This window comes from Oxyura jamaicensis, chromosome 3, assembly GCF_011077185.1.
Source record: "Oxyura jamaicensis isolate SHBP4307 breed ruddy duck chromosome 3, BPBGC_Ojam_1.0, whole genome shotgun sequence".
Lineage (NCBI taxonomy): Eukaryota > Metazoa > Chordata > Aves > Anseriformes > Anatidae > Oxyura > Oxyura jamaicensis.
Window position 1 is genome coordinate 47,896,151 of NC_048895.1, and position 26,454 is coordinate 47,922,604.

General features: G+C 40.6%; 1 protein-coding gene across 2 annotated transcripts in view; it reads left to right on the top strand.

Annotated features, from left to right (window-relative positions):
* The window catches only part of AGPAT4 (1-acylglycerol-3-phosphate O-acyltransferase 4), a 78,163-nt gene that overhangs the window by 39,299 nt on the left and 12,410 nt on the right, over positions 1-26,454 (top strand). For both annotated transcript variants that reach the window (XM_035319982.1, XM_035319983.1), the window contains 5 exons: positions 5,409-5,578; positions 13,900-14,061; positions 16,149-16,302; positions 21,763-21,865; positions 23,113-23,188. In XM_035319982.1, coding sequence (XP_035175873.1) covers positions 5,409-5,578; positions 13,900-14,061; positions 16,149-16,302; positions 21,763-21,865; positions 23,113-23,188 — 665 coding nt within the window. The remainder of the gene's footprint in view (positions 1-5,408; positions 5,579-13,899; positions 14,062-16,148; positions 16,303-21,762; positions 21,866-23,112; positions 23,189-26,454) is intronic.

Here is a 26,454-nt window from a genome sequence, read left to right on the forward strand (position 1 = left end):
CTGACCTCCAATTGTTTCATGTTCCTAATCAGTGCAAGTTTACAGCAGAGCTCCTGTCCTCAAGTTTTTCCTCATAATTACTTGTAGCTGCTGCAGGGGATGGAGTAGACAACCAAACCAAATGCCTAGTGAGGCTAGGTGCATACTGAAGCACTGGGATAGCCTGTGCCAGGAGCTCTGCAATTGTCAGTACTTGAGTTTTTGGAAAACCTCCTAGGCAGCTTCACAGTTGATATAGTAGGTATTGTCCAGAGTTTTGAACCTGTGGTCCATGAATCGTGTGGTACACAGAGGGCTTTTGAGTAGTCCAGAGAAGATATCAGACTTGCTTTTCTTAGTTACCTGTAGGCTTAATTAGTTATATGGAAAATGTTTGAGATGCACCTGGTAAATGTGGTCTGATAATCTGAAAAGGAAGAAAGTCATTCTTCTAGGTCATTCATTCATGGACAGCGTTTAGGTAGTGTTTAGCCTTATTTTGCCATTACTTTTTTTTAGAAATGCTTTTCCCCATCCTTCATGCAGTGCACTGATTCATCACACAGGCATTTATCTGGTGTGGTCTTTGGAATGGTGGTTATGGCTTGCCCTGCTTCTCTTGCTTTTGATTTGTATTGGAGAGTTTACTACACATTTATCACATCGTCCTATAAGAATAAAGGAATGGAGCTTGTAGGTTTTCTTGGTTTGTGTTGCCATGATGCATAGGTTAAAGAAAATGACTAAAGCCTTAAAGAGTAATGGTTCTGTTGCCCTTTAAAGTAGGTTAGGTACATACATTGCCTACTTTTCATACTTTATTTTGTACTTAGTGTACTTTTTGAGTCAATGCATAACTATGCTTTCAGTTGCATTCTGAAATAGGCGTTTTATGGTTAATCTGGTAAGCAGATGTTTCAGTGTATTATCAAGAGTAGTTAAGCGAGCTAAAGAAATTTACTAACAAAATCCATGCAAGGACAGAAGAACAGCCTAACTGTTTCAATGACTCATTCTCTCAAAACATCTAGTTGGAAAGTAACAAGTTTCAGAAAACTGTGTGTTTCCCTTCCTCTGGTAAATGTTTTTCACGTAACTAGTTAGCCTTGGAGATGTTCTCTGTTTAGTTACTTGCTCTTGGAGTGCAGGCACTGAGGCAGTTCAGATTCAAGCACTGAAGGGGGGCCGGAAGGCTTCTACTCTCACACAGGGTAGGTGCCCTTATGTGCAGGGTGAGGGTTGTTTTATTTTTCTTTCAGGGTAGAAAAACTAGAAATTCTCAGGTAGACAAAGGATCAGTGTTAGGCATTTGAAGGCATGCTTTTTCCCTACAGTCAGACTCTCCTGGAGGTAGTTGTATGTAACTTACTGGAAGGGAACTCCCAGCCAGCCAGGGGTGAGTGATTTCATGTTTGTTTGTTTTTATTCTCCCTTCCTTTGCATTAATTGTGGGGAAGTGTTAGTGGATGAGTTGGTTTGTAAGATAGGAGCCCCCATGACGTGGGTGCATGTGAACTTACCAGCTTAGTCATGGTATTCTAACTCCAAAACCTCATGAAAGGGGGTGGGGAAGATTAGAAATCTTCCTTACACTAGAAATCTTACAGTATCATAGAATCATTAAGGTTGGAAAAGATCAAGGTTGGACCAAGATCGTCTGGTCCAACCATCCCCCTACCACAAATGTCACCCACTAAACCATATCCTTCTTGGACCAGCCCTGGTTGGGAGCAAGACTTTTTTTTTTTCTCTTTCTTTTTTCCCTATAGAAACTGATGCTTAGTCATATAGCCTGACTGGTATATGAAGAGGAGGCTTGCACTGGTTATCTGCACTGTGAAGGAGGCAAAGAGAATGTGCATGGGTGACCTTGTGCTGTTGGGCCACTGCAGGAAGTTTTTGGTAATAAATTTCTGTGACAGATTGTGGAAGTAAGCTTGTGGCATGATGCAAGAGCAGTTCAAACTGACATTGCTAGTCCTTGCTTGAGAGCCACAGAGAGAAGGAAGAAGGGAAAAGAAAGGGGGAAGATTAGGGAAAGAAAAGCATTTAAAACTGAAAGGCTGGCGGGTGGTGTTTACTGTAATTAATACAGAAGCATTCAGTGCCTGCTTTGTGTTCCTGCAGTTACTGCAGGAGCACATCAGCAACAAATGGGCATGTGAGGTGAGGAATAGGGGCATACTTCTGCAGGGTTTATTCAGACAAAAATCCTGCTCGTGTGAAGCCTGCAGGATCCAAGAACGTAAAGAACGTACTTTTGTCTGTGCTTCTTTGCAATATATTGGAGACTGAAAATACAAAGAGCTCTATGTATGTGGCATACCTGTATAGTGAGATTCCTGATGTATTAGTCATTTTGTTCAAATTTTTAGGAAAAGACAAAACAAAGAACTTGAAGGGAGATGACTTTGAAGGTGTTGTTTTCTGTTTCTCTTTTTTTTTTTTTTCCTCCCTCAGGTAAGGTTGGCTTTTTCTTCAAGAGGACCTCACAATCATCATCTGTACATGTTTATTTCAGGCAAGAGGCTTAATAGCAGTTGAGATCAAAAAAGAGAAACTCCTGTCTGACCGTCATTCTTTCTGTCACAGCTAGGGTTCCTAGCTGAGCAAAGGACAAACAAAAACCTGTTACAAACTTCTTTTCCTGTGGTTGTTTTCTGCCCTAGGATGCGCTTGTAGATTCTGTAAAGGTTTTCGAATTGGTGGGTTTTTATTGTTCAATTTTGCAGTGTTTTGGGGAATGGAGAGCTTTATTATTAAAAAAAAAAGAAAAAAAAAAAAAAGAAAGGTTCACTCTTGGAAAGATGTTAAATTGTGTATGTTTGTCACAAGGCAGTTCTTAGTAAAGCAAGCCTGGGAGCTTAGCCATGTATTTGTTTCCTCACTTCCCTGTCTGTACATCGAAAGTTGCTGGGATGTGAACATCTTTGGCTGTCATTGGGAAATCTGTTTCCAACCAGCGATATCCTTGTTACACGTGGTAGCTTGGGTCTCTGAGCATTGCTTTGATGCATAATAGCAGGCATTGAGTAATAGGTGCTCCTGCCACCGTAGTAGTTACCTGCTTTGATTACGAGTAAACAGAAGGACTGACAAGTCAGTCATTTATCTGTACCTTAAACATGCTTTTATCATATTAAAGTAATGTTGTTTGAATAGAGATTGTTTATTAGCCTGGCTGTAACACTGTTAGATGAAATTCATTCATGTCACTAATGCGTGTTCTCCAGCGTACTGCACGATGTCATTCAAAAGCTTTGGGCAATTAACTGAGCTAATGATTACTGAAGATGTAGAAGGCTTGTTCCTGCCTGTTCTCTGTTTTAATTTCCTAGTTGAGGCCAGTGGGGGACCTAAACTGAAAGGGTTTCAGACCTGTTACAAGGGCCGGCCTGGTTTTGATCTTCCTTGAAGTGCATGAGGATGTGTGGAGCTCTGGGGTTTACCTGAAGCCAGGAGAGCATCTCAGGTGGCTCATCCTTCCTGCAGAGATGTGTGCCCTGAGAACGGGGTGCTTTTCTCTGAGCAAAGAACAGCCCCTCGCATTGGACCTTTGCTTCAGTGCAGAAGTTTTGTTGTAGCTTTGTCAGGAAATGTGTCCCTTACCACCTTCTTCATCGTGACAGATGGTTCTCATTTGTTCTGGATCTCCCTAGGCCTTCCCAGGGGGTTCCTCAAGGAGAGGCACTGCTTTTAGGCACCCTCTTCCTGCCCCCATCCCTCCCTTGCTTAATCATTTCATCAAGTAAAGGATGTGCAGATGTACTTCCTATTAATAACTCCTCTTGGCTCTGCACACTTTGCCAGCCACCTCCCTTTAGCCTGGGGATGGCAGTTCTTCATCCAGTCTGAGCTATTGGCTCTGCTCTGAATGATTGATAAACTCCTGGCAAATGTGACATGCATCTGTTGTAGCAGGACACACAACTGCTACTCCTGGCAAGTTAAAAGGATGATGCATAAGGTGTACGTGCAGCAGACCTCCTTCCAGATGCCTTGTCCAAGCTGCTTTCTGGTCTATAATTGTGCGGTTTTTAGAGGTTCATCTATGTGTTTCATTTAATTGACTCACAATTGCTGCTTCTGTAACTGTCTGCCACTTAACTAATGTTTTTAGATGGCACTTCTTTTTTGTTTGTTTGTTTATTTGCTTGGTAAAGCACTGTAGTGAATAGTAATGTAAATCTCAACAGAAAAATAAAGAATTTTTCTGTCTGATGTAGTTCAATCTCCATTTCATTGTGGGGCAATGACAGTATAGCATAAAATCAAGAGAAGGTACCTGTCAGAGATTCTTGTACTGGACAGTCCCAGCTGGCAGAAGCATATCAGTAGAGAAGGTATGAATAGAATTAAGGAAGTTTAATAAAACAGAGGAAAGCTTTAAATTGAACCCTTCAACATTCAACTTTTGAACATGACTATGTTTCTCTGGCCGTTTCTCAAAACCTGTTTCTGGGGCTTGGGACAATATTACATTCACGTGTCCACGTTTTTGGTTCCAGCAACCAAATTAAAATGCAGCCTGTCCATTTACTGTGGTAATATTTGGATCCAGGCCCTAGTCCTGGTCACCTTGAACGGGACAGAGATTTTCAGGACAGAGGGTCCAGTCCTGACACATCTGTGGCCAGAGCTGGCATCGGTGTTTTCTTGCAGTTGTCTGAAATGTGCACAGCACCTTGGAAGGAGCTTTCCCAGGCAGCAGCTGTTCTGCTGGGCAGATGCTAAAGTCTGCTGGGTGTGCAGGGGGCCTCAGACAACAATCCCTACTGAACGGATGAGTTTGAGGACTGGTGCCTTCTCTCCCTACACCCTGATGGGGAGAATGCGCTGGGTCTGCCAACATCTCTGGCTCTTTGCTTGGGACTGTCATTGGGTTACTGGCCTGAGTGGTCAGACTGAGTACAGAATGCAGTCACTGGCTGTGCTATCGCCAATATTGCATGTAAGACGTCCTGAGAGCACAGCAGTTTGAGCCTATCCAGCCAGGAGCCAAGTGATGTTGATGTGGAGTGAGGTCTGATTTCTTGTCAGCGCTTCCACAAGTTTTCAGCTGGCAGAGCTCCTAGGAGTATGAGTGCATAGTGCAAATAGGCCTGTTTGTTTTTTCTATAAGCTTATTTCATTCTTCGTGTAATGTTGTATTGTAAACCATAAAAGCTAATTTTATGTGTATCTTGATAAGACATTTTTAACATTAAATTTGTAATTTTCAAATAAGTGAAACTCCTCAGTATCACTGTGGAACATCTCTGCTCCCTCCTTCCATACCATCTCTTTATCTCCCTTTTCTCCCCTGCCTTCCCTGCCTTGCCCTTTTTTTGCCCTGTGGTGTTGAGGCAACTGATGCTTTTCAACACATTAATAATCTGTGGCTTTGCATATACTTTGTGTATTCATTTATGTCTTGTTCTTTATTTTAGAGATGGTGATGTTATTGGAATGGTGGTCAGGCACCGATTGCACCCTCTACACTGATCCAGAGAGTTACCACAAGTATGGGAAGGAGAATGCCATTGTAATTCTTAATCACAACTTCGAAATTGACTTTCTCTGTGGTTGGAACTTCTGTGAAAGATTTGGAGTCCTTGGGGTGAGTTTTGATTAGCATTAAAACAGCTTCCTCTTTTTGGACATGGGGAAAAAACACAAAAATTCTTTGTGTTTTTGTGAGTGTTGTGGTTTAACCCTGGCAGGTAGCTAAGCACCACACAGCTGTTTGTTTGCTCTTCACACAATGTAAAAACAAAAAAAGGTAAAAGTAAGGTAAAAGTGCAAGAACACATAGGTTGAGAAAAGGCCTTTGGCACTTTTACTCGGTGCCAAATTCATTCACTACTTCCCATCAGCAGGCAGGTGTTCAGCTGTTTACAGCAAAGCAGGACTCACCATACATAAGTTACTTGGGAAGACAAACACCATCCTTCTGAACATGTTTCTACCCTCCTTCTTTCCCCCAGCTGTTACTGCTGAGCACAGTGTCCCATGTTGTGGGACATCCCTCTGGCCAGCCTGGGCTGTCCTGGCCCTGTCCTCCCCCAGCTCCTGGTGTACCCCCAGCTTCCTCGCTGGCAGGGCAGTGCCAGGAGCAGAAGAGTCCTGGGCTCTGTGTGAGCAGGGCTCTGCAGCAAGTGAAACATCCTAAATCCAAAACAGAGCAACACACCAGCTACAATGAAGAAAATTAACTCTATCCCAGCCCAAACTGGGACATTAAGTTAACAGATCTCTGTTCAAATTCATGCAATTGTCGTCAGGACTTAGAGACGAGAACCTATGTCAGTGCAGTGGAATTATATGGAATAATGGGTTAGGGTTGTTTGGGCATTCATATAAATGTTAAAAGTATTGTAGTTACAGCTGATGAATGAGGTATTTTTAGCCTGTAGAGGTTTTACAGCTATTTCTTTCGCCGTGCTTGCTGGGTACCTATTTGGTTGATTGTGCTGCATAAGGATTACCTACTTCACAATACTTTGCCAGTAAATTGTAGAATTTGTTTGCCTTCTCTAGAGCTGTCTTCCAAATCCAACAAAACCATAGGTAGAGCTTGAATGATGTAGTTTCTGTTGTCTCTCGGAATGAAAGGGCTGCCATCAGAAGTGAAAGTGCTAACCATGTGTTAACTAGTGGATAACCCATTCTCTCACCCTTTAAGATTGAATGTACTATTATGTTAAGCTAGGAGTATGTGTGCATTTGTTTTCAATTTTTCTTGTTTTCCCCTGTTAGTTCATGGAGATGATTCTAGCACCTCTCCTAAGCTGGTTTGGTTTAATTCTGTGATGCTGGTGACATTTTTTGCTGACAAGAGCCTAAGGAAACAGTTTCACCCTCCAAAGAAAGCAGACTAATACTTCATTTTGGCAGTCTTCTATAGTATCCTCTTCTAACCTTGCTACTGAATGCTGTCAAAAGTCCTGACCTTGGTTTGTGTGAACCTATGACTTCTTGTGGCCTTTCCTTTTGGCTCTTTGCATTTGCTGGATATTTAGGCACCACTTGAATCCCTTTCAAATTAGAGTCATGAATGTCTGCTTTAAAACAAACAAATTCCACAAAGATGAAAAAAAAAAAAAAAAAGGCAAAATTAAACAAAAACAACAAAAACAAAACAACCGTAAAACTGAAGGGAAACAAACCAAAGGACTGAAGGTCCTGCATATCAATGAAATGGCTGTTGGCTCCTCATTACTGTGGAACAATTTTACTGTCGTGTCTAGCCCTCAAGTACAGAGCTGGAAAATATCGTCAAAGACAGCAGTAGATGTAGGGAAATGTGTTCAGAGCAGAAAGATGTATGTGCCAAAAGCATTCTCCTTTCTGTATGCTTATTATACAGTGGTTCTTTAGTAAAGTCTGTCTAATTTTGTAGGCCTAATGATGACAGTTCTCTAGATAAAGCTGTACTGTAGAAGGTCAGGAGCTTCTTCAGAAAGCAGCATTGTGGAAAATTAAAGGACTACTTCTGTACAAACTAATAGGGTGCTACAGGGTCAGATATCTCTTGTTTTACGTTGGTGTTGTGTGGTTGGATTGAATTTCATTAGCTTTAATTATTTTTTTAATAGTTTTCCCAAGTTAATCGGGATTATGTTTTAATTTTGTGTATTCCCTACGCATGTGATGACCGCTGCATAAAAGCATTAACTATTGCACAATTTCTGTGCTGGGCTAACTGAAAACACTGCTGTCTTTAGATGCTGAGTTATTACTCAGTTTGTATCTTTGCTAATCTTAGGGATCGTTTAGGAACTGATTTATCTTTTTGTAATTACTTCTTAAAACTATTTCAGTCTTGATTAATGTACTGTGGTTTTACTTTCCAGAAACTGTTCCAGGAGGAAATGGTTCCCATGTGCTCTTACTTGCGTAGATGCCTTAACACGGGAAAGCAATTTATTTCCCTGTTGGGGTAACCAGTCAAGGTTCATCATAAGCCACAAAAACAAAACAAAACAAAACAAAGCAAAAAACAAGATCCCCTTCCCAACTGTCATCCTAGATTCGTTTCCTTGCAGGATTTACCATATTGGCATACTGGTGCTTGGTTTGGTGCAGCACAGGAGTGAATGGATGCCTGGCGGTGCAGGGTATAGCTTGGTGTGACTTTGTGCTGTCTTACACCAGTGTGTGTAATTGTATTGTGCAATACTGCAGGATTTGGTGTGGCAGCACAATTAATAATGTAAAGGCCCTTATGATGAGGGCTCGTCTTGCCCTGTCTTGAACAGAGACCAGAAGCAAATGTTTGAGAGAGAGTTGCAAGAACAAGACAAGCATACAGAGAAATTTCGAAGGGCTCTCCGAGCCCTAGCAATTTGTGGCTCGGGGACTTTGTGAGCTAATGGTGTTTTGTATTTAATGTGGTTTAGTTTTACACTGCCACGTGTCCATGCAAACTTTTTAGGCACTTATCAACATCTCACTAAGCTAATCATGTACTCACTGCTGTTGAAAGGGAAATTTTGCCCATGTCATTCTATCTTCTGCATCTGTCCTGGTGCTCGTCTGACAGGTATTAGTGCTTTCCAGGCACCTCTTCTCTCTCTCATGCCATACCTAGTTCTATGAAAGAAAGGAAAGATGACTGGTGAGGGTGAAGATAGAGAAGACGAAGACAATTCATGGCTGAAGGAGTGGAACTGATTGCATTTAGCTGCAGAAGGCGGACAGAATGGCTTTGTTGTGATATCCAGCAGTACCCTACAGCCATGGCACATGATGGCCATGCTGTTAATGATACTGTAAGTGTGCAACCAAACTCTGTTTTACACCTTGAACTTCTGTTAAACGAAGCCACTAATTCTAGGGTTTGGTGGTGCTGTGCTTGGTTGTGTTGTTGTTTTTTTGAGTTTTGAGGGAGTAGGTAAAAAAAAATCTGCCATTTCTGACATTTATTTTACTTTTACATTTTTAACATACTTTTGGATATGATTTTTTATGATACTTTTGGAGCACCCATTCAAAATGCTAGGAGATACCGTCTCGATAGTGCTGAGTGAGAGCCAGAGATCTATCCATTTACAGTGGAGAAGGAGAAAACCACATCAAGAAGCAATTCTGTGCTCTCTTTTTCTCTTGTGGGTTATTCTAGGCATAGATTGTCTTGCCAGTTGCAGGTGGGCTCCATGCAGCTGAAGCTGCTGGTGCGTGTTTGTGACACCAAACCATAGAAGATCTTTGGTGGTTGCTGGAAATTAGAAGAAGGAAGCAAACTTCACAAAACATACAAGTCAGCAGGGATTTCAACCAAAACTGTTAATGACTTGCATCTGTATTCCACTTGTGTCCTTAATGAAGGGGTCTTCCTCCTCTGTTTTCACCCTGACAGCCATCAGCCACACTTACCTGCTTCCTTGCTCTGCCAGAGCTCGGTGATGTGTGCAGGGGCATGTAGAAGGCATAGAATATGGGGGATGCTCAGTGTCAAGTCAGCATCATCTGTTGTGGGACAGGCTTCCATTTCTTAATTAAATGCACCAGGAGGAGCGTGACTGTGACGTTGGGGGTGCTCTGCTTTTCCACGCTGTGCTGGTGCAATGGCTGAGGCCGACTCTGGTGAGCCTGGGCTTTGCTTCCTTGTGCCAGCAGGTCCCTGTGCTGTGCTGCACCCTTCATTTTTCTTGCCTATGATACTCGACCTAGGTTCTGTATCGGCATTTAAACACATCAGTAACATTAAGTTTTTCAAGGTGTGTGCCAAGCAGCCCTTTGAAAACAGGCCCACTGGAAACAAGAACTTTCAATCAAGAAACAGGCATTTTCTGAGGAAGGAGATGTTCAGGACTTGAACCAAAAGCACGCTAGTACACTCCCTGCCAGGGCTCACTGTTACCCTTCTGTGCTTGATATAACGGATCAGTGCTAAAATAGCTTTTTAATCAGTTTAGTAACCCTTTTCCTGAGGTGAAGATATTCATATTAGCAAAAATTGCCTCCACTTTAAAGCTAAATCTACTGGTTCATCTGTTCATTTTCCAGTGAACACGGGTAATGCTAAGCATATGTAATCATTTTAAACCCTAATTATCTGTTCCATATGCCAGAAAAAAAAAATAAAATAAGTTATTTATATTGAAGCTTGCTGTTGGAAGAACTGAACATTGCCTTAAAAAAAGATGTGAGAAGAGTCTTCTGCTAGATTACTGCTTGGAACTGATAGATACGTGAATACTGATTGCTTCCCAATGCTCATTCATTTGTATATTTCAGTAAGTTAATAGGAGTTTTATGATTGTTCATGTAGGCAGATAAAAATGCTTTATTACTTGTCTTTAGTACAGCATCTTAAAATATGCTCAGGTGTTACATCCACTAAAATATTGCTGTGTTACCTTTCCAATATGGAAAAGTTTTTGTCTATTTTGCTTTGTTTAATTTTTTTTCCTCAAATTGAAGCATTAAAAATTACGAACCCAGTTACATTTACAGAATCATGGCTTTGAGGCACTGAAGAAATGTGTCTTTTCATCTCGATGTCCCTGAGACTACAATATGAAAGGGTGTGAAAGAGAGCAAACAGAATTACCAAAAGTATGTCAGTGTCGAGGGCAGCACGCAGAGCAAGTAATTTATGAGATAAATTGCTGCTGCTAATGGTTTGCAGCTACAATAAATTTGTTTTGAAACTGGAACAAATTTTGGTAGATATCCGCAGCTTAGCGGTTGATTTTGTGCTGTTTGTTCATTCCGTGATTAAGAGGTGCTGAATAACTGAGGCTGGAGACAGAAATCAGGATTTTCTTTTTGTGACAGTAAAGCTATGTGAACACATCTAAAGTGAGTTTTAAACTTATTTTTTATGCAATGTTAGCACAGTCATTCACACAGGGAAAATTTGATGGGCATTTCTATCTGAACAAGTGTAGTCAAAATAAATTAACCTGGGTTAAAATGCTCTTAGTGTAGATAAGCCATTCCCATCCAGCAATTGTTTCGTAAGGTGTCTGTTGGAATTACACAGTTCCTAGCATTGAAAATATTTAACTTCCTTCAGGAAGGCAGCTTGCATTTCATAAAAAAGCAATATACTCAATTCATTCTGTTGAGCAAGCCGAATTTAAGGGCTACAGGTGACTGTCATGTATTTTCCAAAGCTCTCCGGTAAGGGAAAAATCAGTGGCAGAAGTGGACTACAGACGTGTTCTTCCCCCCTTGTACTCAGGCAGGAGCTATGCACGTGTAGACAGCTGAAACCGAACAGATTGCAGCTCTAGTTATTGCAGCGAGGCGGTAGCTTCTGAGAGGCCTGATGTATTCCTCCCACATGAGGAGTCTTACCCGTGCAGTGCCGGGAGAGTTTCCTTCCTCCCATTAGCTCTGTGTCATCAGCCTGCCTTCTACTGCGACAGTAGGTGGGGTGCGTGAAATACAGCCTAAGGTAATTTGGTTTCTTTTCATGTTCATCTAAAAAGACATGCACTCACGTGTCTGAAAAGCACTTTTTAATTTAAAAATGAATAGGAGTATGCCCTGGGGGAGAACTCAAACATCAGCTCTGCTTTTGTGTTCATACCTGCACCCTGTGACACCGTAGCTCGCATCAGGCCTGTCTCTCCTTCAGCAGGGTAAGAAAACAGTGGTGGTAACGTCTCTCCTGCCCCATGTTTAACTCATACACTTTTTAAAATATGCAAAGCATTAGAAAAAAGCTGATGGTGAAATATTTACTTCAGCTTGTTTTTGGGCTAGGATTCTCATGTTTTAAAGTCTGGAGGTAGGACTGTTGGATTATCTTGTCTTTTCTGGCACTGTGTTCAGGAGGCCTTGTGCGTCCTATGCAGAGCATACTAACCATGCTGCTGCTAGTTTATGGCATGCCTTATGATACTGAACACCTACTGTAAATAAACGTTTAAGAGCATGGCGGTTTTGTTTTCGGGTGGGGTGTTGGGGCTGAGGCGTGACACTGCTGCTGTTTTCCTGAAGAATTGGTGGCTTCCCCTGGGATTCCTTCCAGCTGGGGCTGCTGGCAAAATGCCGGCCTGCTTGGGACTGAGGTGGGGGTTATAGTTCCCTAAGGTTCTGGCCTTCCTTCCCCAGATAGACACACTACATCTGCTAGGGTTCTGGGGGCAAATTGTAGGCCCAGGTGTCTTCCTCAGCCTTGTACAGGAGAGGAATGACAGAGCTTCTGGTCTGGTGTGTGTGTTTTGAATGAAGTTGTACGTGGCCTATAACAAAAAGTGCTCCCTTGGAGACTTCTTTTTAAAGTATATGCCAGAATTTTGTGCTTAGATTTATTTTGAAAATTAAAAATAACTTGTGTCAAGAGTAACAGAAAAGGAAAAAACACTAGTATGTAGGGAAAAAGAAATTGAGAACTAACAGAGGTGGTAGGAGGAGAGCCAGTCTCTGTGGCCAGTCTGGGGAGCTGGAAGAGGAAGCTGGGCTCAGCACTGCTGCTGCTGTGCAGTAGGGATTCACATCCAGCAGAAACTGAAATGGCAAAAAGAGTGCCTCAGCTGCTCCCTGTGGGAGAGCAGGGCCTGGGGTCCCACCCTAGGGCCATCAATGAAGTTCTCCAAATGGTTGAGAGAGTGCACTTTATTGCAAAGTGTTTGACAGTGGTAATTCCTGCGTTCTTAGAAATGGAACTGTCTCATGTCTTTTTCTGCTCTGCTTCTGTATAACAGCCACTTGTGAAGCTATTTATGTGCACTTGCCTTCCACTCTTACGAGCTTTTAGATAGTTTAATTATTTAAGGTATTTTCCTTCTCAAGGAAAGAAAGCAGATGAGAGAATCGAGCTGAGATAAAGAAGTAGGTCAAGTCTCTTCTCCTAGTAACCAAATGAACAACAGCAACCAAAAAAATGAAATAATTTCTGCTGCTGATAATTTTTATCAGTAAATAATTTCTTCTAGTCAGATGCAATGTCGTGGAACCCATCAGTGGAGCACTGGCATGGAACAGCTTATAATGGTATCAGAGACAGAAACTGGACTGTAATTGCTCCATCTATCCTCCAGGAAAATGTCACCATCTTTCAGGAATGCTGAAATGATTTTTGTGTATACGCATGCAGGTATACCGTTTTATTCACTAAATAGAAAAATGAAAGGTAAGACAGCTCACCAAGGCACAGTGGCTTGGAAGATGGGAAATGAGCAAGTGGAGTCAGTTCTTGTGCCCAAAGTGTCATCAGTCTGAGGTAACTGTGGGACTGTGTTCTGCAGTTAGATATGAAACAAGTTGAATACTTGAAAAGCCATAGACTTCTTATGGAAAGTCTGGATAAATCAGTTCAGCGTCTATCACAGTTGTGAGACAGAAACAGTACTTACTTTATTCCAGAACAATGCTCTGAAGAGAAGCTTACTAGTGTTTTTCTGCCCTTCTGTAAACAAGTCTGAACAGAAACAAAGTATTTTTATTGCTGCTGTTATTTCTAGCGTTGCTTAAGGTTTCCTCTGTTGGTAAAGCATGTGTGAAACAGGTGCATGCATCAATATGCTGTTGTGCAGCAAAGGCTCTGTGAATCTGTTTCACATTCAGAATGGTTTTCTTGTCATGGTGAGGTATCCTGGCTTTGGGAACAGGCAAGCTGCACTGCACAGGGTCTGGTTAAGAATTTAATTTGATGTGGTTTGAGTCTTTTGCATGGATTCCTCTGCATTTGAAGGAATTTGGCTAGTGCTTTGGGTTTCAGGGTTCAGGCAGGATTGGCGTACGTACATACATGTATATATTTTGTACCAAAAGTCTTCTGTCATGCAGATACTGGGATCAGGTTTGACCATTGTGTCATGCAAGAATAACTTCCTTGTTTTGCTTTTGTACTGGTTTTAAAACTGGGACAGGTCAATAAATGAATCAAGATTTAAATGTCTAACTTTGCTTGTGTCATGTCCTTACAAAACCCAGTAAGTGGTGCGATTCTGTCTTACTTCCTTTCACTCCATCTTGCAGAGTTCCAAAGTGCTGGCAAAGAAGGAGCTCTCCTACATGCCTATCATTGGCTGGATGTGGTATTTCCTAGAGATAGTCTTCTGCAAGCGTAAGTGGGAGGAAGATCGGAAAACAGTCATGCAGAAGTTGCTGAATCTCCGGGACTACCCTGAAAACTTTTGGGTGAGTGATGACTAATGAGTGGAGTGGGAGGTGTTGTAGGGCTTGGAGGGATGAAGGCATATGCAATATGTGATAGTCACCACGTTGCTCCTGAGAACTTTGATTCATGAACCTCCCAGCAGCATCAGGAGAATATTATTTGAGAGTTGAATTCTGTCTGGAATTTCCAATGTAATTGTCTGTACTGTCTGTTTTCTAACTCTATAGTATGGAGCTCTATGGATTTTACTTCAAAAATTGCTACACTGTGATCAATTCAATAATCTTTGCAGTCCTCTAAATACAGGAGCTGTAGAGGGGTAGATGCAGGTGTTCATGGTAGCGTAACAGATCCATGTGACAATACTGTTTGGAAACACATCAGCTGTTTTCTTCTCCTTGCATTTCCCTGTGATTTTGCCATTCCTGTGAAGGTGCTAGGTCAGACATGGCCCAGTAGAAGTGAAAGTTGCAGAGCAGTATCTGGTCAGAGAAGTGGCCCTGGGAGTCATTGGCTATGTCAGAGAGAATTGGTGTCACCTTTCAGTAACAAAAGTGTTATTTTTTGTACCAGTATTACTTTAAAGTGTTGAGTCTGTCCTAGTCCAGGAATGAAAAGCCTTTGAATCTTTTCTTTCCTCAGTAATCAGAAGAATCCTAGTTCTGATGGTGAGAGGGAAATGGTACTTTAATCAGCCTCACAAGGGCCTACAGAAACTGTTTGATTTAGAGGTGGTTTCCTAGTGTAGGTGTACGTGCTATATCTCTCCTCTGAAACAGAACTTTGTTATTGTTGATTTCAGTGAGCCCTAAGCAATCAAAACTAATCTCTGTTTGGTTACTGCTTAAATGATTTCTAGGTAGGAGGCTGTCAGCAGATGGAGAATTCTTAGTTTCTAATCTCACTTTCTCACAGGGATTTGCCTGTGCTCTGTGACTCTTAAAAATGTTGAATTGCTTTTTGTGAACATAGGCAGTTCAGTGCTAATTGGTAACCACAAATTACCACCCTTCTTTTTTTTTTTTTACTGCTGCGGAGTATTACTGAGAAGGAGCTATACGTGTATTGAGAGATCCAGTTACAGGTGTACAGCTGGATTTATTCCAGTGTGGTGTTTTAATCTGCACTCATTTGTTGACATAATTTCAAAAGGTACAGCAGTAGTTAGAAAGTCAGAGCACACGAGCTGGTTTAGGAGGATTTTCTTACCAGTTTCTGTATGTCCTGTGTGTTTCATCTAACTGCTGAATGTTATGCACGTGGTACTTGAGTAAAAATGCTCTTAGATGGGCAGGATCTGAAGCTGGCTACTTGGACAGTTTTCTTTAGGTTCTCTGTCTTTGTGGGCTAAATTCGTGATGTGGGTTACTGAGACTTAATTGATGTTATTTGGTACTGCTCTCTGATGGGATGGTTTGCATTCAGGTCTGGCAGAAAGCAGCTGAGCAAGTGATAAATCTCCAAAAATCTGTGCTCTCCACTGCCTGCCACTAGCAAAATTGTAATTGTTCATGTCAGACCACTGTGTAGCTAGCTCATAAGGGACTGAGACCTACTGTTGTCCTGCATCTACTGCCCTACATTTGTTACCAGCTCAGTCTTTGGCATCAAAGTTACTGTCTGTTGTTGCTTGTGGTCCTCAATGTCATAGTGAAAGTGGGTGAGCCCACAAGGCATTTCCTAGAAATGTGTTCAGTTCAGACACTTACAACTTTTAGATACTGGAGCACCTCAGCATCAGTAAGAGATTTGCAACAAGGATAATGTTTTGTGAGTTTTCTATCCTCTCTTTAGAGATAGTGACTCATTTAGAGAAATCAAGTCACTCAGACTTAAGTAGAAGAGCAGATGTTAAAGCCCAAAGCCTAGACTTCAAACCTCAGGATGGCAAGGTGCATGAGTGGGGGCAATTGACAGTTTTTTGTTTGTTATTTCTTATTTTTTAATAGTTCCAGGGTAATTAAATTACCAGCATATGTATGTGGCTATACCTGTCCTTGCTAGCCGTGTTCATTTGGGCCATACTGATGGGAATTAGAAAGGACTCTGGTCAGGCATATGTAGAAAACCTAAGCTGCTTTCTAACTGAAATTCTCTCTTGTTTTAGTTCCTGATTCATTGTGAGGGTACAAGGTTCACAGAACAGAAGCACCAGATTAGCATGCAGGTGGCTGAAGCCAAAGGCCTGCCCAAGCTCAAATATCACCTTCTGCCACGAACGAAAGGATTTGCTGTCACCGTGCAGTGTTTGAGAAATGTAGGTAAGGAAAGTCACAAGGAGCAATGCTAAACTCTTATTTCATGTAACTGCTGTCACTTTGCCTTGCTCTTCTTCTCCACATAGCGTGTGTCCTAGCAGAAAAGCCCTGAAATCTTTTCTGAGCTTTCTTTTACTGGCCTGTCAAAATTAAAAGTTAAGTTTGACTAGCAAAATTCATGGGCAGCTTGATTAATTTCTTATGTTTGCTGTTACTGTACTGGGGGATTCCAAGTTACAGGTTTCATACTTATTCCCAAAGGATAATATTTCTCAGTATTTACTGTACTACTAAGAAATCCTATTCCCAGTGAAGCCAATACATCACTTTATTACTTCAGAGAATCTAAGAAAGTGTCTTAAAAGTTTAGTTGTGGTAAACATATATATATTTTTTTTTAATCAAAAAATACTCTGCTTTAAATTTCTGTGTAGATGTACTCTACAGTTTCTTAGTAGCCTTTGCAGAGTAGATGGCAGTAAACCATTTCTGAAGACATATGTAGGAGAAGTCTATACATTAATTACATAATATGAGTAATTTTTCCTTGTTAATGTTGTTCTGTACCCCTCACCCTCCTTCTGGTTACCTGAAATGAATTTACTAACTCTAGAGTGCCACCAGTAAGAACATGGCACTCTAGGCCATTCCGTTAAAGTGATCTTCTTTGACTAATAAAATCCAGCTAAGTCTTCTGCTCTGTACTTCATGAACAAAGGAAAGACAGTGCTAAGTAGCTGTAGCGTTACACTTTGGGGTTTGGTGGATTTATGTGCTGTTAGAAGGCTGATATATAAGAACGACAAAGTAGTGGTTTAGAATAAAATGTTCTAGCATGACTGAAGTTAATGTCAAAACTCCTTTTTGTCTTTGAAGACATGTTTTCATCTGGCTTATCTGGGGTAGCTGCTGTAAAAAAAGCTTTGCAGTCAGCTGTCTTGCTGTCTGTCATGTCTCTTCTTTGTATCTTCTCACAAGTCAGGTAGATGATATCACTGTCGTAGCTTGTCAGGCATCAATGATTTCCCACCCCCCAAAATGGACAGCATAGCTTGGACCTCTTTTGACATCTGAAGACGACGGAAGTTATGTGTAGCATCCAGAGCAGCTCCCTGAAGGGCACAGTTTAACCTTCCCTTTTGAGTAAGGGTGAACGTTTTGCTGAGGAGGAGGGGAGATAGACCTGAAGCACTGAGAAGATCTGAGTCAGAACTCTCTGACCTCCAATGCCCTGAGCTGGGAGCCAGGGACAAGTGGTTTTAGTGGTGTTTTTTTCCTTGTCACTGCTCAATGTAAAACAAACAAAACATGGTGTGATTGCAGACAAGTAGCTGATTTATGGGAAAGCATTTCAAAAGGAAACAATTTCAGGGATCTCAAGTGCCATTTATAAAAAGGTTTGGGCATTGATGTGATAAACTACAGTAGCACTTCTTAGGATCCTAAATGTTTTGTATACTGTCAGGAAACTAAAAAGACTTAAATCCCTAAATTACCTACTTAGGGAAAGTGTTTGTTACTACATCAAACCAGAGGCAGTTACTTGTTAAACCAAACAGGGTAAGGCTAATAACAAGGTAGTATCTCACTGTGATGGTTCAAGAAGCACAAAGTCATAATTTTTCATAGGTAGTTGCTGCTGAAACTGTGTAACTTAAACCCAGCCAAGAGACCTCTGAGGAAAGCAGCTGATGATCCCAGATAAGTGTTGCAAGTTCTGTGCGTATGCTGATTCTTAAAGGAATACATCTAATATATTTTTTTAATTGTTCTGATATTTTTATTGGTGATCATCTCTACCAGTTCTGTAGTAACAGATGCAGTACCCAGGAACTTCATTTCTAGAGGTTGTGTGCTGTCTTAATAAGTTGCTGTGAAGTTGTAGTGTAGAATTTGGTGCTTCTCATGCAAGCAAATGAAAACATGGATCTGTTTCTAAAACACCTATCTGTTACTCCCAGTGCAAATAAATGTCATAAAGATTGTAAAAGTTGTATTTAACTGTTACGACTGTTGACTGCTGGTATATCAGACAGTGCCTTTCAGCTGTTTTTATTTAGTTAAGGTGTATATTAAAAAATATAACTCTTGAAGGGTTGCAGATAATTTCAAGTTGTCAGCTTCTTCCAATTGTGCATGCGTGAAAATTGCTGTCCTAGAGGGAACACAGAAGAACAAATTCCAGAGTGATGTTTTCATGGAGTTCAACATGACAGTGTATGGGGGTTTGATTGTTTGTTTCTTTGTTTTGTTTTTGATTTTTCTCATGAGCTGAACTTCAGTCCTGGATTTCTTCAGTGTTTAGTGGAGGTCCTAATCCTACCTGAGCAAGCTAGCAGTTTTGAGCAGATGGGATGATCTTTGACCAGAACAACAAAATGTTGTTAAAAGATTGTGCCAGAATGACTGCCATACCGGCAGTACAGTGAATTCCACCTTCTCTTCCCCATGCATATCCTGAGTCTTCAGATCATGGTGGGCTAGTATGAAGCTGTACGTAGGCATACTCAGTGCTTGCAGGTTGATTTGTCGGATGTTTGTGCACAAAAATGCCCACAAAATAATGAATGAAATTCAATTCAACAGGACAGTTAAAAAAATAACAGTAAAAACAAAAAACTGTCTAAACATGTAATTCAAAGACTTCTTAAGGATTAAGTAGAGATTAAGAAAGCAAATTCCAATTTCTTAAGTATGTAGTTCTTTGTCAGAATTCTATACAGGGAACCAAAAGCAAAGGGTAGAGTTTATTTGTGTGTATGTTGTTTGTTGTGTGTTTTTTTTTTTGTTTTGTTTTTGTTTTTGTTTTGGCAGAAAATAGTGATTTCAATGAAAAAATGTTTCTTTCAGTTGTGATCTGTTCTAAGCCTCTGAAAAGACTTGCAAATAATGAATTATCCTTGGTTTTTAATGAAAAAAGGTGTTTTAAGATAATGTCTCTGAGAAATGTATTATTTCATAATTAAAGCAAAACTTCTGAAGAATTGCCTAAACTAGACTGAGAATAGGACAGTTGGAAGGTTTTGAAGATACTGTGAAGGTGTTTTTTTTTGACTTGATTTAGAATGTGAAATTTCTGGACTCTTAAGCTTTTGGATGAGAAAATCATGAGCTATCTAGTTCTAATTAAGCACAAATACGTATATAATTGTATGTATATGCATAAAATACCTAAAATATATAATATGTACAAAATACTTGTTTAATGAAAAACAATGTCAGTATGTCATGCAGTGTACTAGTGCTGCTTTGGCTGTGGAAGCTTTCTGGTAAATTTTAATCCTGTGCAGTCTTTTTCTTTGACACATCCTCCATTGTTCTTTTCCTGCATTTTCAAAATAGAAAAGCTTAGGTCTTCAGTTACTTTATACCCAAATATAATAGGTCTCTATTTACTCCTGCATACGTTGTTATCTTGGATTTGGCACTGCTTTGCCAGCAAAAGATTTCCGTGTGAAACAAAAAAGAACTAGACTGAGCGTCAAACTACAGACCAGTTACAAACTGGAAAGGGATTTGTTTTGCTGGAGTGAAGGAAAACTCTGTGTATGGCCTATCAGCACAAAAGATGTTCCCGATCAACGCTGCACAAGTTTTTTGAGAACAAGAGAATCATTTTCTAATATGTCTGAACAAGAACCCAAGTCATCTCAAAATTCAAATGTAGGTGTCTTCTAAAAGACAAAAATAACAAGTGCTGGACACATCAGACTTTCCTTTATTGATTTCATGTTGTCATTATTCTTTAATAACTTGAGATTATTCTAAGCTAACAGATCTACATTGTACAAACCAAATTAAGCTCTTGTCTTCTCTCAATTACATTGGATCAGTAAATTAGAGTGGATTAGTAAAATCCTTATTCACTAAGAAGCTTTAAAATGGAGGTAGGTAATTTATTCAAAAAACTAAATTCCTATTTTTACTGTACAATGAAGGTAATGTGCTGGAAGCAGATTTTGTTTTATGATTTGTAGTTTTGAGCTTGAGCTAAAATCCCAACTGTAGTAGAAAAAGAAATAGACTTAATAGTGAGGGATACAGTCTGTGTGCAGTGACACAGTTTTGGCCTCTATTTTCGGGATTTCTTTGCAGCACTAAATCTGGGCTGTTCTGTTCTAGGCTATGAATTCTGCTTTGCAATAACAAACTCTGTGGGGGAATTTCTGCTGGGCCGAATGTTGTGACCAAACCATATCAATCTCACACTGATAAACTTCAAAAATGAAACCAAATCTGTTCTGTGTGGTAGAATGCTTCCTTATGGGGGTTAAAACCTCTCACAAGAAAAATTCACTGAAGTGTTCATTATTGTAAAACTCTGGAGCAGAAAATCTGAAATGCAGCAAGCTGTGGGTGAAGCATTAGTCAATTTTGTTATTGTTGCTGCTATTGATCTTAGAATTCATACCATGATGCACAATCAGTTTCAGTGCCAGGAAAATTAATTGCTCTCTGGTAATTTCCTACCATATCAGAAACAGTCTCTTTACAGGTATGTTAGAATCACAGATTGGTTTCGTTATAAGGGACCTTAAAGATCATCTAGTTCCAATGCCCCTGCCATAGACATGTTGGTACTATGAGGCAATCAGAAAAGTTTATTTAGCTCTTGTGTTCAGAGAATCTCTTACTTCTGAAACACTTTTTCTGGTTTAAAACAATGAACACTTTTTCTGTAGAAACTATTTGTTGGTGCTGGCTAAGAACAACCTCTGCTTGCAAATGTTTTTAGTGTCACTGTGCAGTCCTGAACTGGCAGTGTTCTCTCCAGGCTGAAAGCTTGGTTGCCAGTTCAGTTGTGTGGAACTTAGATGTTGTATTCATGTAGCTGCATGTCTTCGTAACAGTAGCCCAGCTCACACAGGTGATAGTCTGTTATTCTGTCTCTGCCTTTGCGCTATAGCAAATGCCTCAGCTATCCAGGAGTGGGCACGAAGGGGAGGTTGTTTCAAGCCCTGATTCATAGCTGGGTTAAGCCTTCTGGCTGTAGGATAGGTCTCAGACAAAGTTTGCCTATTCTTAGTCAAACTGTATGTATTGTTTATTGCTTGTGTAAGTGGTTATCTGCCTCCTTATTTAAGCAATCTCCTGCAGGGGGACTGAGTCCCCACTCAGTTGTCTTATTCAGTGAGTTGTGAAAGCTAACAGTTTTGTGCTCCTAGGATTTCCTATGGTATATAAACTGTCAGTATGTTCCCAACGTTCAGCATCTGCTGGGGAAGGAGGCATGGGTGGAGAGTAAACTCTTCCGTTCTACTAGTGTTAAGTCTTGAAAGGGTCACTGGATATTCGGCTTCTAATAACCTGTATATATATTGTCATCTTTACCTTGTTGATAGCTCAGACTATGGTGCTATTGCTGATGACTCCGTATGTAAATATGCTCCTTGTTTGAGAGAGAATGATTGATCTTCAATTCTATTACTAATTTAGTCACATAACCTGTTTTTCTTCTTGTAGTTTCAGCAGTCTATGATTCTACCCTCAATTTCAGAAATAATGAGAATCCAACATTGCTGGGTGTTCTAAATGGAAAGAAGTATCATGCAGATTTATATGTAAGGCAAGTAATCCATATTTTAATTCATTTCTGGCATGCAGGAGTATGTACTTGCACAAATAAGGAAATATTTTCAAAGAGGTGATGGACGTAGTAAGTCTCTCTACCAACCTGGCTTTACACGACTCTAGATGAAAAACTCATATGGGTTGAGCAGGGTTTCATGTAAAATTCTGTAACTATAAATACTTGAAGATCTTGTGGAGCTTTACAAATTTTGTTGTTGTTGTTACTGATTTCTGCATGTCAGCTCAGTCACAACAGTGGAGGCGCTTTTAACTCACCTGGCCTCAGTGACCAAACATCTTTGAAGTGTTCAGGAGGGTTTCCTTGACTCCTGTTTCTGGCATGGTGATTTGTACTGAGATGGAAGCCAGGCTCAGGACTCTTCCCGTGTGTTTGGTGTAGTTGATACACTTGACTGCCCCTCCCTCTCGACCTAGGAGGGCTTGTATAAAGAAAAAACATTTGCCGGGATTCTGTATCGCTAACGATTCTGTACTGATGAATGCCCCAATGGCTTCCCACAATCTTAAAAAGGATGGACCAATTCCAAAGATCTCCATCTTAGCCTAGGTTCTATCAGCAGCATCCATTCTGCAGGTACTTGAGGTATGTGATGATTTAGGATGGGAGCATCAGAGCCTTAGAAGTGGTCCTGTAAGTGATTGGAGTTCGTAACCTCATTATAGCTCTAATTTGCTGGTCCAATTGGTTTCTCCTGAAACAGAGTAGGGTGATGTTTTCTTTTTACCTCCCATTTTCTGTCTGTTTTAAGAGTATTTTCTTGAGAACTTGAATCAGAAATATTATCTGAGAAATTCTAGATGTGCCGTGTCCTAGTTATGAGAATACTTTGTTGTTTTTTTCTCTGATGCCTAGCTGATTAAACACAGCCTTGAGCTCCATATGTGAGGTAGAAAATCGTTCAAAACCTTCTTTAGAAACAGAAAATTTCAAACCTTTGGCTAGAAAGTTGTTCTAGTGAGCTCAAATAGAATGAGTTACTGTTTCAGAAATCTAAATCTTGAGTCTCAGAAGCATATGGAAACTGAAGGTAGCTCTAGAAGCAAACTATACTTTGCTGATCTGGGAGCTGTTAACACAGATTATTAAATAAATAAAAGAGCGGTGGGGGGAGTACAGTCAATCTCCTGTCAGATGGATGATATGTCTCTGTAATGCAAATGCTGTTTATCAGAGCAGAACTATTTAATATTCTTCAATTTCTCTTTGTGTACCATTGGCAGGCGGATTCCATTAGAGGAGGTCCCAGAAGATGAGCAGGAGTGTTCTAATTGGCTCCACAAACTCTACCAAGAAAAGGTTAGTTTTTTTGTCCAGACAAAACTCATGAGCCACTGGTGATCAGTTATTTATGCTCCTTTACAATGCTCCTTTACAGTGTGCGTGTGAAGTGGTTGTGCTTTGGGGTTTTGTGGTTTTTGTTTTTCGGAACAAGTACTCTGTTTCTCCAGATGCAAAGTAGTCTTGCACTGTCAGCCATGGTTACCTTCATTTTGTACTTAAAGGGCAGCAGGTAAAAAAATGAGGCAAGCCTCAGTGAGAGAGCAGTTTTAAACTTTTCTTCAGAAAGTTGTGTAAGTATACAGAATATGCAACTGCCTCTTGTTTGGTGGAAGAACCTTCTTACCATTAGAGTCACCTCCTAAATCAAGAATTAATTCTTGGGCTAAATGCAGTATATTTTGATTTAGTGCATTAAAACCTTTGTCCCTTGTTTTAGCCTGTCTCTTTTACCAAGGCAAATATCCAACATTAACAGGACAAGCTGATAAATTACTTTCACATTGTGTGCACAGAGGGCATGCATTCAAGATTCCTAATTACATAGCATAGGGGCAGAATAAGGACAACTTGTAGACTGAGTGTGCTTGTAGAAGCCTGATGAATTTTTTTTTCAACTACTTGCATATGCATCCTTCAGATTTTCAGAATCTTTCTTGTGGTTTTTGTTTTTATGAAGAGATAATGGTTGGGGATGTGCTCTTTGAATACACAGAGCACTCCTGTTTCAGTCACTGGGAGTCATAGGTGTACAAGGCATGATACAGTGAGCTAAGTTATGTTATTTAGATCTGAATACAGCAATGTTTAAGATTTAGAAATGATGGCCTATAGCTATCATTTCTAAATTAGCCTGTAGCTAAGTTCTGTTTTCCTCTCACTAGTGCAGCGAAATTCTGTTCTGTGGTTTGTTGTACTCAACCCGGAACACCACATTAGCATGTCTGTATAGTCTACGCTCTAGTCTTTCTCAGCTTCAAACCATGACTGCTTCTGGTTTAATTCAGCGCCTCTGATCCTCCCTCCTTGTAAGTTGTGCCGCTGACATCTAATGCAGGCACTACCTCTGGCGCACTTCTGCAGAATGGCATTGTGGTGCCTACGTGCCCCTGCTCTCTACAGGAAGATAAATGCAAACGGTCCTTATGGTGAACGTTGCAAAAGTCCATTTCCTGGTACTATGCCTTTATTTCTAACCCTGTTTCGTGTTGCTAAGATAATGTTTAGACATTTGCAGGACAAGTATATAAATTAAATGAGTATTTGGTGATTGTTTTCCTGAATCCTTTATTACATCCTTTGCAGTAATTCGCTTAGTTTTCTGTTAGTCTCTCGTTGGCAAACACTCGGTTATTTCTCTTGCAAACAGTGTGTGCATCTATCCTGCTTTCTTTTAACAGCTTAGCTTGCTGTTAGCTTCCCATTTAAGTACAGGAGGAAGGCATGTTTGTTCGGTTTTCCTTTCCATTAAAAGCTTCTTGGTATTGTGGGATTTTTTTTCATTTTTCCCATTTTTTCTTTTTTTTTTCCCTTTTCCCTTTCTTCTTTTTTTCTCCTTTTTTTCTTTTCTACTTTTCTTTCTTCTTTTTTTTTCTTCTTTTTTTTTTGGTTTGTTTTTTGTTTGGAAGATGACATGTCGCTCTTGAGCTGTTTTATGTTACTTCTTTGCAGTCATTCCCGGTTCACACAAGCCCGTATCTCTGAAAAATCAGACTGTTTAGGAGAATACAGAGCAGAGATAAGTTGATAGAGAGTTCAGAGATAATGAAAGTTCATGTACAGAGTAAAAATGCAATTTCTCTTTCACCTTTCTGCCATATTTCTTTTAGATAATTGCCTCTTAGGTGGGATGACAAGCAGCATCACTGTCTGAGTGTTGCTTCTAAAAGTGAATTCTGTTTCTCTTTCAAAAGTGATTTTTTTTTCAGGCTTATGTCTCCAGAGTCAGTAAATATTTATGATGAAAAGTAATAAAGTTATATTAAAAGGACAGTAATTCATTGCAGGATATGCACTCATCAGCTGCTTTGTCTATTTTGGTTGTAGCACTCCACTTTCTGTTTCAAAATAAGACAAGGTATGCACGCTACTGAAAAACAGGTTCCCTGTTCTGTGTTGCATTATGGTTGCATGCGCTGTTGCTTGTTCTCAGCGATATTCATAATTTTTGCAATACCCTCTCAAGCCTTACAAGGGGGGGAGAGAGCATGCAGCATCCCTTGGTTGATTCGGGGCAGTCTGAGCTTTTTCTGTACGGTGCACTGGCTGCCAGCTCTGGGACACCTTCACAGATGAATTGTGCACTCTTTGCAGAGTTGTGTGGCAGACATTGGCCTCTCCTTATGCAGGTGTGCTCAGAGGCATTCATCAGCTGTGAGGCTCCAAGAGCTACCAGTAATTGCTGCTCTGTCTTTTTTGCAAGGCCATGGTAATAAAAGGGGTGGGCAGATGCAGGGTTTTTCTGCAAGCTGTGAATCAGACGGCTCTAGCTAAATGTGAAAAATGCAGTCCTGAAGGGTCCTGGTCTCCCCAAAGCATGACAGCGTGTATTTGCTTTTAGCATCTGAGTGTGGGGCTGAGTTAATGGTAAGCTCCTCCATCCTACCGTTTCTTACTTAGCAGGGCTGAATTAGGCTCAAGGTGCATAATTTAGTGTATGGGGCATGCCATAGGTGCTGAGGTCAAGGCTGGAGTGCTGGGCACTCATGATCATCAGGGACACAAAGTGGTTTGAATGAGTAATGAAATCTGCTGTTAGTGGACATCAAGGGATGTGACCTTTCTAAATTATCTTTAATAGAGGAGTCGGAGTCTTTAAGAAAAGCTTGTGTTTCTTTTTTTACCCCATTGCCTGGTCTCAGTTACGTGTTCCTCAGTGAGATGCTACTGTCTGGGAATCTGGCTTGTTTATGTCCTTGCTACTTAGCACCCCATTTCCTGATTTAGCCCCTGCTGCGAATGTAATGAAGAGGGCCTTTCCAGATGAGCAGTGGCACCCTGCTTTACAAACCAAGTGTTGTTCTGCTTACTGTTCCAGGCTTATGTAGGCACCATGTCCTTGCATTTCTCTTCTTCCTTACCTGGGGTGATTATTTTTCCTTTCAGAGGTGGCCAGTGCTGTATCAGTTAATGCCAAGTCCTGACAGAAGTGGAACTTGGGCTGCCAATTGCCTTTTCCTTTTAAACTGCCACTGCTAGAAAGACTCCCCCTTAACATGGAGCAGATGGAGCATGTTACTGCCCAGTGAAAAGATACTGTACAACAGTCACAACTCTCCTAGTCC